The 13806-nt window shown below is 42.3% G+C and overlaps 1 protein-coding gene across 1 annotated transcript in view; it reads right to left on the bottom strand.

Annotated features, from left to right (window-relative positions):
- The window catches only part of RBM19 (RNA binding motif protein 19), a 71002-nt gene that overhangs the window by 32128 nt on the left and 25068 nt on the right, over positions 1-13806 (bottom strand). The window contains 7 exon segments of the mRNA XM_044275319.1: positions 1389-1589; positions 3013-3123; positions 3210-3278; positions 3280-3307; positions 10396-10511; positions 12531-12661; positions 13205-13405. Of these exon segments, the coding sequence (XP_044131254.1) occupies positions 1389-1589; positions 3013-3123; positions 3210-3278; positions 3280-3307; positions 10396-10511; positions 12531-12661; positions 13205-13405 (857 nt within the window).

Here is a 13806-nt window from a genome sequence, read left to right as displayed (position 1 = left end):
TTTACCTACAGTCCCTGGCTGTCAGTAATCTGACCTTGCACGCTGCGTGCTTCTGCGTCCTCCGTCCTTCAACACATAGACGGACCATGCCTAGCAACCTGATTTTAAGCACAGATAAAAATAGGCAGTAGAGGGAACAAAACTGTGGAATTAAGGGGTAATTGAATACACAGTGAAAAGTTGAAATAGGGCCACCAAGGAGATATTAATCACCACAATCCAATACTCCAAAAAAAAAAAAAAAAGATGACAGTTATACTTTAACTCCTTCCAAACAGAGCTAGACTTTATGTAATAAAACTTTGGAATGCATTTACTTATCCAAACAATTCAGAGAATTTGGAAGAATTTGCAATTTTCTAAATCTGAATGTATCTGCTTTTAAGACAGATAGTGATACCTCATAAAATACTTATTAATTAGCATTGGCAGGACTCAAAAAGGTAAGGAGCGCCATTCTCCTTTTGAAGGGCAGACTTTGATGGAATGGTTCTCAGGTGCAATGTCACATTAACAGAGCCGCTGTTGTATCAGTACCGTGTAAAACCTCAAAAAGTTACCCCATTTTGGAAACAAAACCCTTCAAGGAATTTACCTAGGGGTATAGTGATTGGTGTTTCATAGATTTGTTTTTAAAACTAGGGCATGAAATGAAAAAGTATTTCAATTATATGTAGTTTCAGCTTCAAATGTTTCATTTTTACAAGTGGTAATGGGAAAAATTATATAATAAAATTTCTTCTCCTAAGTACAATACCCCCTTATGTGGTCATTAACTGCTGTTTGGGCATCCTACAGGGTTCAGAAGAGAAAGGAGCACCATGTGCACTTGAGGCCTAGTTAAATGCTTTATATGGTACTGTCTGCCAACAAGTGCAGAGGCTCTGAGGTTAAATAAATAATAGAAAGCTCCCAAGAAGTGACCCCATCTTAGAACCGACCACCCCTCACAAAATTTATGAAGGGGCATTTTGACCTCACAGGTGTTTTGCAAAAATGAATGCACAGCAGATGGCGCTAAGCGAAATATCATGTTTTGGTGTTGCCAATTAACTTAAAACTTTGGGTTACCAGTTAGAGGTGCGTCTCTACCCCATCTGATACTGTCCAATCAAAGCTGAAAGTGTCAAACTAAGTAGGCACAAACGACTGACAAAAGTTGTCAATTTACTCATAAATTATAATGAGGAATGACACAGAAATGCCAAAGTGCAGAGTTATTAGAAAAAATGCTCCGGAACCAGGAATGGCGACAAGTCCTGTTCACATTTAAATAGTCATCTGCACACGGTGTGAAGTGATCCCAAAAATGTTGTGTGTGATTATTTGCCAAGCAGAGCTGTACAATAAAACTATGTGTCACCAAGCGCCAGCACACTTTCACCCACTTTTGTATACGCCAATTTCCGGAAAGCTTGCTTAGCTTCAGTTGGTTCAAGAAATTCCACAATGGCCGTTATTCCACCTTCTGGCAGCAAAACTCTTCCCAGATCTCCAAAGCGTCCAAACACCTCCTGAAGTTCTGCCACCTGAGTACCAGCCGGGAGGTTCTTAACAAGAATCACTGTCTTACTGCGTGGTGAAGCAGCCTGATGCAGAGAAAAAAGGTAAGAAAAGTTCAGACAAAAATGTTTTATTATAACATCACAATAAATAATTAAAGGTCAGTAGAAACTTAATGCTGCTGTATATGAGTTGAATCCCAGAGGACGACAGCAGATGGAGCATCTTTGGCCATAGTATATTTACTCTAGAATGTATTTAAAAGAGGGTTTTCTGAGGCATAAATATTAAAGGGAGTCTGTCAGCAGTTTAAAGGATTTAAAAAGGACCTGTCACCACTCCTGACATTCCTGTTTTAATAGCTCCGTGCATTCCCCATGTAATAATAATTCTGGAGCACCTATTCTTATGGCTCTATGTTTGGCCATTCCTTTATTATTTGCACTATACATTATGAATGAATTGCCAGCAGTCTGCAGTAAGGGTACAGAGGGGAGGTAGCCAGTTCGGGGGTGTTTACCTGCACAGTCTGACTCTATCCAGTCAGTGCTGCCATTTTCAGTCTGTGCCGGTACACCCCCCAACTGGTTACCTCCCCTCTGTACCCTTACTGCAGACTCCTAGCAATTCATTCATAATTTCTAACAGAAATAATAAAGGAACGGCACAACATACAGACATAGGAATAGATGCTCCAGAATTGTTATTACACGGGGAATGCACGTAGCTATTAAAATAGGCATGTCAGGAGTGGTGAAAGGTCCCCTTTAAAACTGCTGCCAGAGCTATGTAGGAAATGGAGAGAGAAGTGTACACATAAGTATGCACATGCTTCTTGCATGATTGAGAAATCTAAGTTTCAACGCTCCAGGCACTGGGATCACAAGCGGCCATGAGGTGTTCTCCTTGTGTGCAATGCCCACAAATGGCCCCACACCCTACTCTCTTCTTTGACTGATGGATATAGCTGTCTCAGGAGAGTCAATCAAGGACTATGATATACAGGATCCTCATGAACCAGTTTGTGCTTACACAAGCACAGAGCCATAGATACCAGTCTAGATGTGTGCAGTATTGCTGTTCAGTCCCATTCACTTGAATAGGTGTTCCAGTCCCAGCATCCTGCTAATTGATGATGGACGGGAGGCAGTTTTGGATGTAGCAGGTCATTAGTATTTAAGTCCCTGAAAACCCCTTAAAAATGACAGTGTAGGTATAATCACAAGCAGGACCTGCACTAGGGATATAGGGCAGGGATCAGCAACCTTCGGCACTCCAGCTGCTGTAAAACTACAACTCCCAACATGCAAACATGATTGGCAGTTCTAACTCCCACAGAAGTGAATGAAGCATTCTTGGAGTTGTAGTTTCTGGACAGCTGGAGGTTGCTGATCCCTGATACAGGGGATCACTAGTCTTGCACACACATACAGCAGCAAATGATCAGTCTCTGTCAGTGAACACACAGCAGGCAGAAATGTGGAAAATATGGATTATTAACACCATTACCTGACTGAAAGAATCCAGAGAAACTCCGTTATCTAGAAGGAACTGACGCACATCTTGAACAATCTGGGTTTCTCCCAATGCAACTCTGACAGCAACGCTGCCTTTTCCTTCCTAAAAACAAAAAACAAAATTATTTGATAGTGGACAGAATACTTTTAATACTGCCAGTAATGCAAGTAGTCAGGATGATAACTCACATGATCCAGTACTTGGCTTTTGCTAGTGTTGTACTTTTGAGCAATGACCTCAGCCACTGAGCTAGGTCCCCATGAACAGTGTATTCCAGTTGTGAGAACTAAAGGTGGGGGGAGAAAAACATATTATACAGTATGCTCTATTAGGCTTTTTGAGGCGGGGGAAATAGCTGAAATAGGCTTACTCTTGAGTAAGGTGCACCAAATTTATACAGGCTCATCCCATGACTTATGTAGATCAGACATCATATAGGACATGGCACCCTCTTTCTAACAAAGCCTAGAACCAGCCTTGTACCTCACATGGATCCAGGTATATCCCCATTATTTGCTCTGCTAGATTTATATCAGGCTGGCAGCTCAGGGGGCGTGTCTTTTCGCCTGCAGATAAGGAGGTGTGTCTCAGCTCTCCCTATCACAGCTCAGGAGGAAACTGAGCATGTGCGGCCGACTCAGTAAATTGGACAAAGAAATAAGAAAAGATAAAAACAGCAGGTGGTGCTATACAGATAGATTTTACTGAATAACTCAGTGGCTATACTAAACTTTTAATTACATGTCATTTCAAAAGTATTCAGATACAGGTGCTGGTTTAAAAACTGTAAACTATTTTTCATGGGAACCCCTTGGCATATCTTCTGCCAGTCCATGCATCAGCAAATGTAAACTACAGCACTTATGAGCTGACATAGATTTGAGCTATAAACTTACATTCATTACTGACATAAAGTAACTCTATTAGGCGGACGGAGACCACGGACCTCCCACTAAGCACTGCCAGCTTTCCCCAAAAGTGGCTAAATCAGCATAAAAATATATGCGTGAAAGCTTGTGTATCTGCTTTTATAAATTCCCCTCTGTGTGCCAAGCAGCAGAACAGTTCAATCTGCGGGTGTAACCTGTGTTTTTAGGTGATGGAGATTCAGTAGTGTCACACGCGCTCAGAGCCCTTTGACACTGGCCGAGCATCAGGCCAATTATTATCACCAGCAAAGGTTTGTATGAATGCTCATTCCCCATAACTAGGCTCATTTAAAGGGGAAGCCGATCAATCAACAAAAGAGCAGAACGCTTGCTGGTTAGGTGATGGTATCTTTCATGTGACATCTATTGCCAACACTATGCAAACTGAAAGGGGGATAAACAATTATAACAATGTCCCTAGACACACCAACTGATTGAACAAATGGATACATGACCACCTATTTAGGGCTGGAGTCACACATGGAGATTTTGTGGCAGGTTTGGAGCCAAACAGTTGATCCAAAAGAAGGAAAAATAATATAGGCTCAAAACAACTCAATTTGCAATTCCAGGCCAATACTGAATAGAAATCAGATTTTTGGGTGTCAGGGGGAGGCTACATCTACATGTGCCTGAAAATGCAGCAGCAAAGTCTGCTGTATTTTTTGCCAGTTTCAAAGAAAAAAAAAAATGAAAAAAAACACAGCAAGAACCACATACGGTTGCAAGATAAAGTATGTGAACCCTTTGGAATGATATGGATTTCTGCACAAATTAGTCATAAAATGTGATCTGATCTTCATCTAAGTCACAATAATAGACAATCACAGTCTGCTTAACTAATAACACACAAAGAATTCAATGTTACCATGTTTTTATTGAATACACCATGTAAACATTCACAGTGCCGGTGGAAAAAGTATGTGAACCCCTAGACTAATGACATCTCCAAGAGCTAAGTGGAGTGAGGTGTCAGCCAACTGGAGTCCAATTAATGAGATGAGATTGGAGGTGTTGGTTACAGCTGCCCTGCCCTATAAAAAACACACACCAGTTCTGAGTTTGCTTTGCACAAGTATCTTCAAAAGCCTTGTTGTTCAGCTGACTGAGGGAAGAGTGAGCATCGGACGTCACTGGGCTCGGCGCATGCCCAGTGACGAAGATGAAGCTGCTGCCCTCAGTCTCCTGCTGATCGCACAGGCGCAGCCCTCAGTGGGTACTGCGCCTGTGCGAGAGTTCGTTCGGCGTGAGGGAGGGGGAGGAGAGGCTGTGGCAGGCTGGAGGCGGCGGTTAGACAGTACAAGGAAGGCGGGCTGGGCACTGAAAGAGGGGCGGTACTGGGCTCTCTAAGAAGAAAAAAACGCCCCTCTGGGCACCTTCAGGACACATTTACATATCAATCAAAGTTGTTTTTTGCAGTAACTGCTGGATGGATTTCAAGATCAAAGAACACAGCCTAATCAAGGTAAGCTGTGCTGCATGGCTGCTTTAAAATCGTTTTTTGACTTAGGGGAGGTGACAGAATCCCTTTAAGGCCATCTGTCCACCAGCTGAAGCTCAATAGAAGATGGATGTTGCAACAGGACAACGACCTAAAGAATAGAAGTAAATCAACAACAGAATGGCTTAACCGCCTCCGGACCGCCTAACGCAGGATTGCGTTCCGGAGGTGGTCGATTTGTTCCTCCTTGACGCGCCAGCGCGTCATCTCGCGAGACGCGAGATTTCCTGTTAACGCGCGCACACAGGAGCGCGCGTTCAAAGGATCGGGAGGTAAACGAGTGCATCTACAGCCTGCCAGTGGCGATAATTCGCTGGCAAGCTGTAGATGCGATTTTTTTAACCCTTGAAAAGGTATATCAGACGCTGTTTTGTTAATAGCGTCTGATATACCTGCTACCTGGTCCTCCGGTGGTCCCTTTTGCTTGGATCGACCACCAGAGGACACAGGAAGCTCTGTAACTAGCACCAAACACCACTACACTACACCCCCCTGTCACTTATTAACCCCTTATCACCCCCGGTCATTGATCACCCCCTGTAAGGCTCCATTCAGACGTCCGTATGGGTTTTGCAGATCCACGGATACGCAAAACACATACGGACGTCTGAATGGAGCCTTACAGGGGGTAATCAATGACAGGGGGGTGATCACCCGATATAGACTCCCTGATCACCCCCCTGTCATTGATCACCCCCCAGTAAGGCTCCATTCAGACGTCCGTATGTGTTTTGTGGTTCCGCAAAATACGGACACCGGCAATGTGCTTTCTGCATTTTGCGGATACGCACATTGCCAGAACTATATAGAAAATGCCTTTTCTTGTCCGCAATTGCGGACAAGAATAGGACATGTTCTATAGGCTCTACAAAAAACGCAGTGTTCGCACGATCAGGCCTGATCTTGTGCGCACACTTGCGTTCAGTCCGCCCCACCGCAGTGACAGAATTTTTTTTTTTTATGATCACTGCAAAAACACCGTAAAATCGATGCGGCGCTATAAAAAGATCACTTTTAAAAGGGGCATGGCGAGTTCATAGAAGATTTTTTTTTTTTTTGGCACAAGCTAGCAGAAATTGATTTTTAGACATTTATATTCCAGACTTCTTCTCACGATTTAGGGCCCCTAAAATGCCAGGGCAGTATAAATACCCCACAAGTGACCCCATTTTGGAAAGAAGACACCCCAAGGTATTCCGTGAGGGGCATGGCGAGTTCCTAGAATATATATATTTTTGGCACAAGTTAGCGGACATTTTTTTTCTTTTACAAAATCATTTTCCGCTAACTTGCGCAAAAAATAAATAAATATTCTAGGAACTCGCCATGCCCTTCACGGAATACCTTGGGGTGTATTCTTTCCAAAATGGGGTCACATGTGAGGCATTTATACTGCCCTGGCATTTTAGGGGCCCTAAAGCGTGAGAAGAAGGCTGGAATCCAAATGCCTAAAAATGCCCTCCTAAAAGGTACTCATTGGAATGTGGGCTCCTTTGCGCACCTAGGCTGCAAAAAAGTGTCACACATGTGGTGTCGCTGTACTCGGGAGAAGTAGGGCAATATGTTTTGGGGTGTATTTAAATGTAAAATTTTATTTTTTGTCACAAGTTAGTGGAATATGAGACTTTGTAAGAAAAAAAAAATAAAAAAAAAAATAAAATAATCATTTTCCGCTAACTTGTGACAAAAAATAAAACTTCCATGAACTCACTATGCCCATCAGCGAATACCTTAGGGTGTCTACTTTCCGAAATAGGGTCATTTGTGGGGTGTTTCTACTGTCTGGGCATTGTAGAACCTCAGGAAACATGACAGGTGCTCAGAAAGTCAGAGCTGCTTCAAACTGCGGAAAGTCACATTTTTGTACCATAGTTTGTAAACGCTATAACTTTTACCCAAACCAATAAATATACACTTATTGCATTTTTTTAAATCAAAGACACGTAGAACAATAAATTTTGAGAAATTTATATAGAAATGTAGTTTTATTTGAAAAAATTTACAACCGAAAGTGAAAAATGTCTTTTTTTGCAAAAATTTCTGTAAATTGCGATTAAAAAAAATAAAAATAAAAATTGCAGCAGCAATGAAATACCACCAAATAAAAGCTCTATTAGAGAGAAGAAAAGGAAGTAAAATTCATTTGGGTGGTAAGTTGCATGACTGAGCAATAAACCGTGAAAGTAGTGTAGTGCAGAATTGTAAAAAGTGGTCTGGTCATTAAGGGGTTTAAGCTAGGGGAGCTGAGGTGGTTAAACAGAATAAAATACGCCTTCTGGAGTGGCCCAGTCAGAGCCCTGACCTCAACCCGATTGAGATGCTGTGGCATGACCTCAAGAAAGCGCTTCACACCAGACATCCCAAGAATATTGCTGAACTGAAACAGTTCTGTAAAGAGGACTGGTCAAGAATTACTCCTGACCGTTGTGCACGTCTGATCTGCAACTACAGGAAACGTTTGGTTGAAGTTATTGCTGCCAAAAGGAGGTTCAACCAGTTATTAAATCTATGGGTTCACATACTTTTTCCACCTGCACTGTGAATGTTTGCATGGTGTGTTCAATAAAAACATGGTAACATTTAATTCTTTGTGTGTTATTAGTTAAGCAGATTGTGATTGTCTATTGTTGTGACTTAGATGAAGATCAGATCACATTTTATGACCAATTTGTGCACAAATCCATATTATTCCAACGGGTTCACATACTTTTTCTTGCAACTGTATATCACTCCTGGCCAATGACCTTAGAGTGCACTGCAACACAACCAAGTGAATAGGGTTGCACTGCAGATCCCTGCACAGCTGGTGGCGCCACAGTGCAGGACAAATCCACGAAGGAGCCGCACTGCAGAATCAACAACCCTAATTCTCAGGGTTAGTGTGGTTCCCCCCAATACTAGCACTCCACCAATCAGAAAGTGTTGGCATATCTCTTCTCTTCCTTTAAGAAGTGATTTTCAGCTTAAATACGGACATTGTTTTCTGTAAATTTAAATAGATTTAAATAGTAGGTAAGAAATATTGCTCTCTTCGCAGGGCAAGGCCAATGCTTCCCTTCATGAATACACTAAATATACTGAACTCAAACTGTGTGTCCGGTGTATTCTCTGATTGCTTTTATTAGCCAAACAGCACAATATCTTTTTTACCGTATTGGTTACTAGGAGAGCTGACATGTCCCCCATACTATGCTGCGCTTATCACAGTCATAGTCTAATCACAGCTTTAACCCCTTCCTGGCAGCGATTTCCTGTTTTTTCGTTTTTTTTTTTACTAGAAGGCATAGCTTTTTTTTACTTTTCCGTTTACACAGCTGTACGAGGAATTGTTTATTTTGTGCGGGACAAGTAATACTTTTTGATGGCACCACTTGCATAGGATGTAGTGGGAAGCTGTAAAAAAATAAATAAATTCGAAATGTTGTGGAATATTTAAAAAAAAAAAGAAAAAAAAGAAAGAAAAAAAAATTTCCACCACAGTTTTACAGGTTTCGTTTTGTACGGTGTTCACTACGCAGTAAAACTGCTCATCATTCTCCGGGTCAGTACGATACGTCGATAACACATTTGTATAGGTTTTCTTATGTTTTAATATTGAAAAAAATATACAATAAATAAACTTTTGAATTTTTTTTTGCCGTATTCTGACCCCCTTCCCTTTTTTTATAGCTACATCTACAGAGCTGTGTGTGGGCTCATTTTATGCAGGACGATCCGATCAGTAGTTTTTATTGATACCATTTTGGGGTGTGTATGACTTTTATTTCACCTTTTATTAAATTTTCTTGGGGATTCAATAGCATCTTTAGTTAGCTCAGTGGAACCATAGAAGCCTCGATCACTAGATCAGTGTTTCCCAACCAGTGTGCCTCCAGCTGTTGCAAAACTACAACTCCCAGCATGCCCGCACAGCTAAAGGCTGTCCAGGCATGCTGGGAGTTGTAGTTTTGCAACAGCTGGAGGCACACTGGTTGGGAAACACTGCACTAGATGACAGTTGTCTCTAGAAATCAGGATGGAACCATATCCTGGATGTTTTATTTTTTTGCTTCATGTCTGCAGAAGTGCAGATGCTTTTTCTTCTCTTAGGCCCCTTTCACATGGGCGAGATTTCCGCGCGGGTGCAATGCGTGAGGTGAATGCATTGCACCCGCACTGAATCCGGACCCATTCATTTCTATTGACCATGTGATGAGCGCAGTGACGTCAAAGGTCCTATTCCTCAAAGAAGACAGAAGAGAAGCTGGGCTGCGCGAGAAAGTGGATTAAGGCGAGTTAAATTATTTTTATTTATTTTTTTAACCCCTCCAGCGCTATTTTACTATGCATTCTGTAGTAAGAATGCTATTATTTTCCCTTATAACCATGTTCGTCTGCAAGGGGCCTTAGGGCTCGTTCACACGAACTGTGTGCTGCCTGTTCCCGTATTGCGGACCGCATTTGCGGATCCACAATACACGGGCACCGTTCCGTGTGCATTCCGCATCATGGGTGCAGACCCATTCACTTCAATGGGTCCGCAAATCCAGAGATGCGGAACAGAAGCAAGGAATGGAACACTACAGAAGCACTACGGTCAGTGCCCCTGCATTGTGGACCGCAATTTGCGGTCCACAGCACGGGCGTCACACGGTCGTGTGAACGAGCCCTTAAAGTGCTCCCAGGCTCCGGCCACTACCGGGACCAGCTAAAGACAGCATATACAAGGTGGCTGGGATGGGAGAGAGCTACTGCGCATGTGCAGCTATGCATGCTCGCTTCCACGGATCCGGCCACCAAACAAGTCGCTGCTTTACTACTCAGTGGGCAGATGCAGCCACCGCTGCTCGATTAGCGACTTTTATAGCGCATGGCAATTTTCACGACGGCAGTCAGTGTTTACTGGATGACAATAATGAAAGTTGCCTACGCAGTCACTTCTCACACTCCACTTATGGACAGTACCTGGAACTGTTGGCTTTGTCCTTCATAGCTTTTTGTTTCTTATAACCAGAATCTGCTCCCACCTCACCCTCATCTTCCTTTTTCACATTGGAGGGAAGAACATGAAGCATTCGGCCCTGGAGAAAGGTCAAACTAGATTATGAAATGAAGTAGCAACCATTTTCACTCCAAGCAACTAATATTTGCCATACATTACAAGGGTATGGCCACACAGCGTTTTCTGGAAAATCCAGCATTGTAGCATTGAAGTGCATGCGATAAAAAAAAAAATCTTCTTCATACGTGACAGTGTCCAAACCAGAATCTGCTAATTACCTGCTGCGGATATAAATCTGCACCACATCAGGTTAATATATGCTGTGGATATGTGCAGCGGATTTCACCCTTTGCTGTGTATTTGCTGCAGACTTTGCCTTCTCCATAGCATTTTCCTACCAGAATCTGCACTGTTGGTGTGGATGATGCCACTGTGGACTCGCTATGTGTGGCTGTACCTGCACCGAGTTTACCTGCAGGGTCTTTTGTTTCCGTTTCCTTTCTCTATACAGGACCCAAATTATTTGCGGATTAAAATCAGCGCTTCATATTTTTATGATAAAAAGTACAGTAGCTTTCTAATAGCTTTTGGGTTTCATTCTGTCACTAGTCTCTTGCCCACATCCAGAAGAAGAAACATGTATTTTATGTAAAATTTGCTAGGTGTATCAGTTAGCGCTTACATCACATAGGACTGCCTACAGCAGCTATGCAGATATATGTATTCTATAGTACCAGTGGTCCCCAACCTTTTTTGCACCAAGGACCAGTTTCATGCAAGACAATTTTCCCAGGGACCGGGTGGGGTGTGGTGGGCGGGGCTTAGGTGGATGCTGTTCGGCGCTGACTGACTCACGTACATAACAAAACACAAGGTGCGTATTAAAATATATAACACTATATAACGATTACATTTATTATTTAAAATGTGACTCAACTCACCATAATGCAGAATCAGTGTGAAATAGGTCTTACTATGACATTGATATCTCCCAGCCTTTATTTCAGGCTGACATGGTAACCATACCTGAATTGGCTGCACAAAACTGACTAGGGTCCAGACTCGAGGTCACTGGGCTCTGCCGCACTGGGCTCTGCCGCACTGGGCTCTGCCGCACTGGGCTCTGCCGCACTGGGCTCTGCCGCACTTCTGATATTTTCATGATGACATGGAAGAGGAACTGCAGGTCATTCCCCCACTCACTCCCTCAGATACTAGCTGATGGCCACCCTCGGGCCGTCATGTTTATTTCCATTGGTGGGGCAGTGGGACCTAACCAATCCCTGCCTCACTAGCCCTTTTCAAGCATTTTCATTGGTGGCAGTGGCTGGCATGCATCACAGTGGGTAGGAAGGAACGCTCTCCTTCCTTACCGCTGTACGGCCGTGCGCTGTGTGTGATGTGCCTGGAGTCTCCGCTCCTCTGTATTGCCACGGCCTGGCAAACAATCTTCCAGGGCCCGGTCCTGGGCCTCGGCCTAGCAGTTGGGGACTATAGACAACATTCATTGAAAGCACTTTTCCACTTTCTCCAAACTTTGTAGCCAACATCAAATCTCCTCTTAGACTCACTAACACTAACCATAAAATGCTGTGGTTTTTTTTAAATAATAGTAGTATCTTGTGATGTGCCTATAAGGCAGTGATCTATAACTCTCATCCTGCCAATAGGGCATGATGGGAGTTTAATTTTGCAACAGCTGGAGAGCTACAGGCAAAAATAGATAAGCTTTGACTATCACCTAATGTCAATGGCGGATCCTGTCTTATCTAGACACATAGGTGTTATCACTCCAGGCAGGATTAGAATGACAGATAAGTAGGTAACTGCAGTAAAGTGATATGTACAGACCAAGAAGTGAAGCCTATTATTAGGCTTAGTGGCCAGTGCCAAAACTGCAGGAATTTATGGTTTTTGCTTAAATATAGATATTGACCTGGAAAATTAAAAACAGAACCAAACAAACATTCTTTAAAAAGATGTTAAACGTAAAAACGTTATTTAAACAATAGGTCATTTTTTTTATGACACCTTCCCTTTAATAAATCAGTAAATCAACTCCTATAAGTTGAATGAACTCGTCAAGTAATCTACCCACCTGAAAAATGTGTCCATCAACCTCTGTATAAGCTTTAACGGCATGTTCCGTAATCAGGAATGTAACAAAGGCAAAACCCTTAGGCTTTTTTGTTAGCTTGTCAATTGGAAAATGGATTTCAGAGAGAGGACCTGAAGAAGGAAAGAATAGGAAGTTATTGAAGAAATCAATAAACTTTACAACATAAATGTTATAGGTGCTATTTTCTCATCTTTGAACCTAATGACATGTGACCAGGATACGCCAACACTTTCTTACTGCTAGGACCCCACAATCCTGAAAACGAGTGTGTTGCACCCCATCATAGTTTTTCCTTACGGTCATATAAAAGTGGTGAGCTGATGACATGCAAGTGTGGCACAAAACAAATTTCTATGTAGCGGTAACTAAATACAGACCAACTAAACCAGTGTTTTTCCTTGCAAGTACAAACTTTTCCCATATACTGTATTTACCCTCAATCTGTAGTGCACCCTAACTTTCTGAAACTTTGAACAATGTTCAAACATAGAATTTAACATATTGTACGTTTATCGGGTTCTACAGATAAAGCCTGGTGTAAACACTAGTTTATCACCTTCACACCTCCTCAGACATATATATACAGTACATTTATACTTATGATGCTGAACAAGTTTTGTTATGATGGTCTTTTTAAAAATTTCAGATCCTACCGTATTTGGAGAATAAAGCCTCCAAGTCTGCCTCTGTACAGGTATAAGGAAGATTTCTAACAAAAAGTCTTCCGGAGTCGGACAAATCTTCCTGTAGCTCAGAATCCTTTTGACGCTGTTCCCATGGTCTGTTTTGTGATTTTCCTGAGGGACGTGGTTCTTTTCCTTGCTCAACCTGGAACACCTCAATGTATCTTCCACCTGAAAAGGATTTGAATGTTTTGGCTAATGGTTCATTTTGTGCTTACACAGGTTGTTTTTGCCTTATATTGAATATTGTTCGAGGGCCTGAACTATGTGATGTCACAACACTGGTTGCTATTTTCAGAGTGAAAGCAAAGGAATCAAACCCCCTTGGGGTCATTTTAGTATTTACGGTACACATCAACAGTGCATGAAAATACTGCATGATTCACTGAAGGTAAAGAACTTTGGGGGGACATTTATCATGAGAGGAAGTTTTAAAGTCAGTTATGCACGAGGCTGCAATGCCGTTGTTTGCACCAAATGTCACACAAGGTTCGGTAAATTTGTTGCATCTTTAAATCTAATACGTCTGCCTTGAGATGTTACTCCCCTATCTACACCACCCCTTTAGAGTA

This window comes from Bufo gargarizans, chromosome 1 (genome assembly GCF_014858855.1).
Source record: "Bufo gargarizans isolate SCDJY-AF-19 chromosome 1, ASM1485885v1, whole genome shotgun sequence".
Classification (NCBI taxonomy): domain Eukaryota; kingdom Metazoa; phylum Chordata; class Amphibia; order Anura; family Bufonidae; genus Bufo; species Bufo gargarizans.
This window is presented reverse-complemented; position numbering and strand designations above follow the sequence as displayed.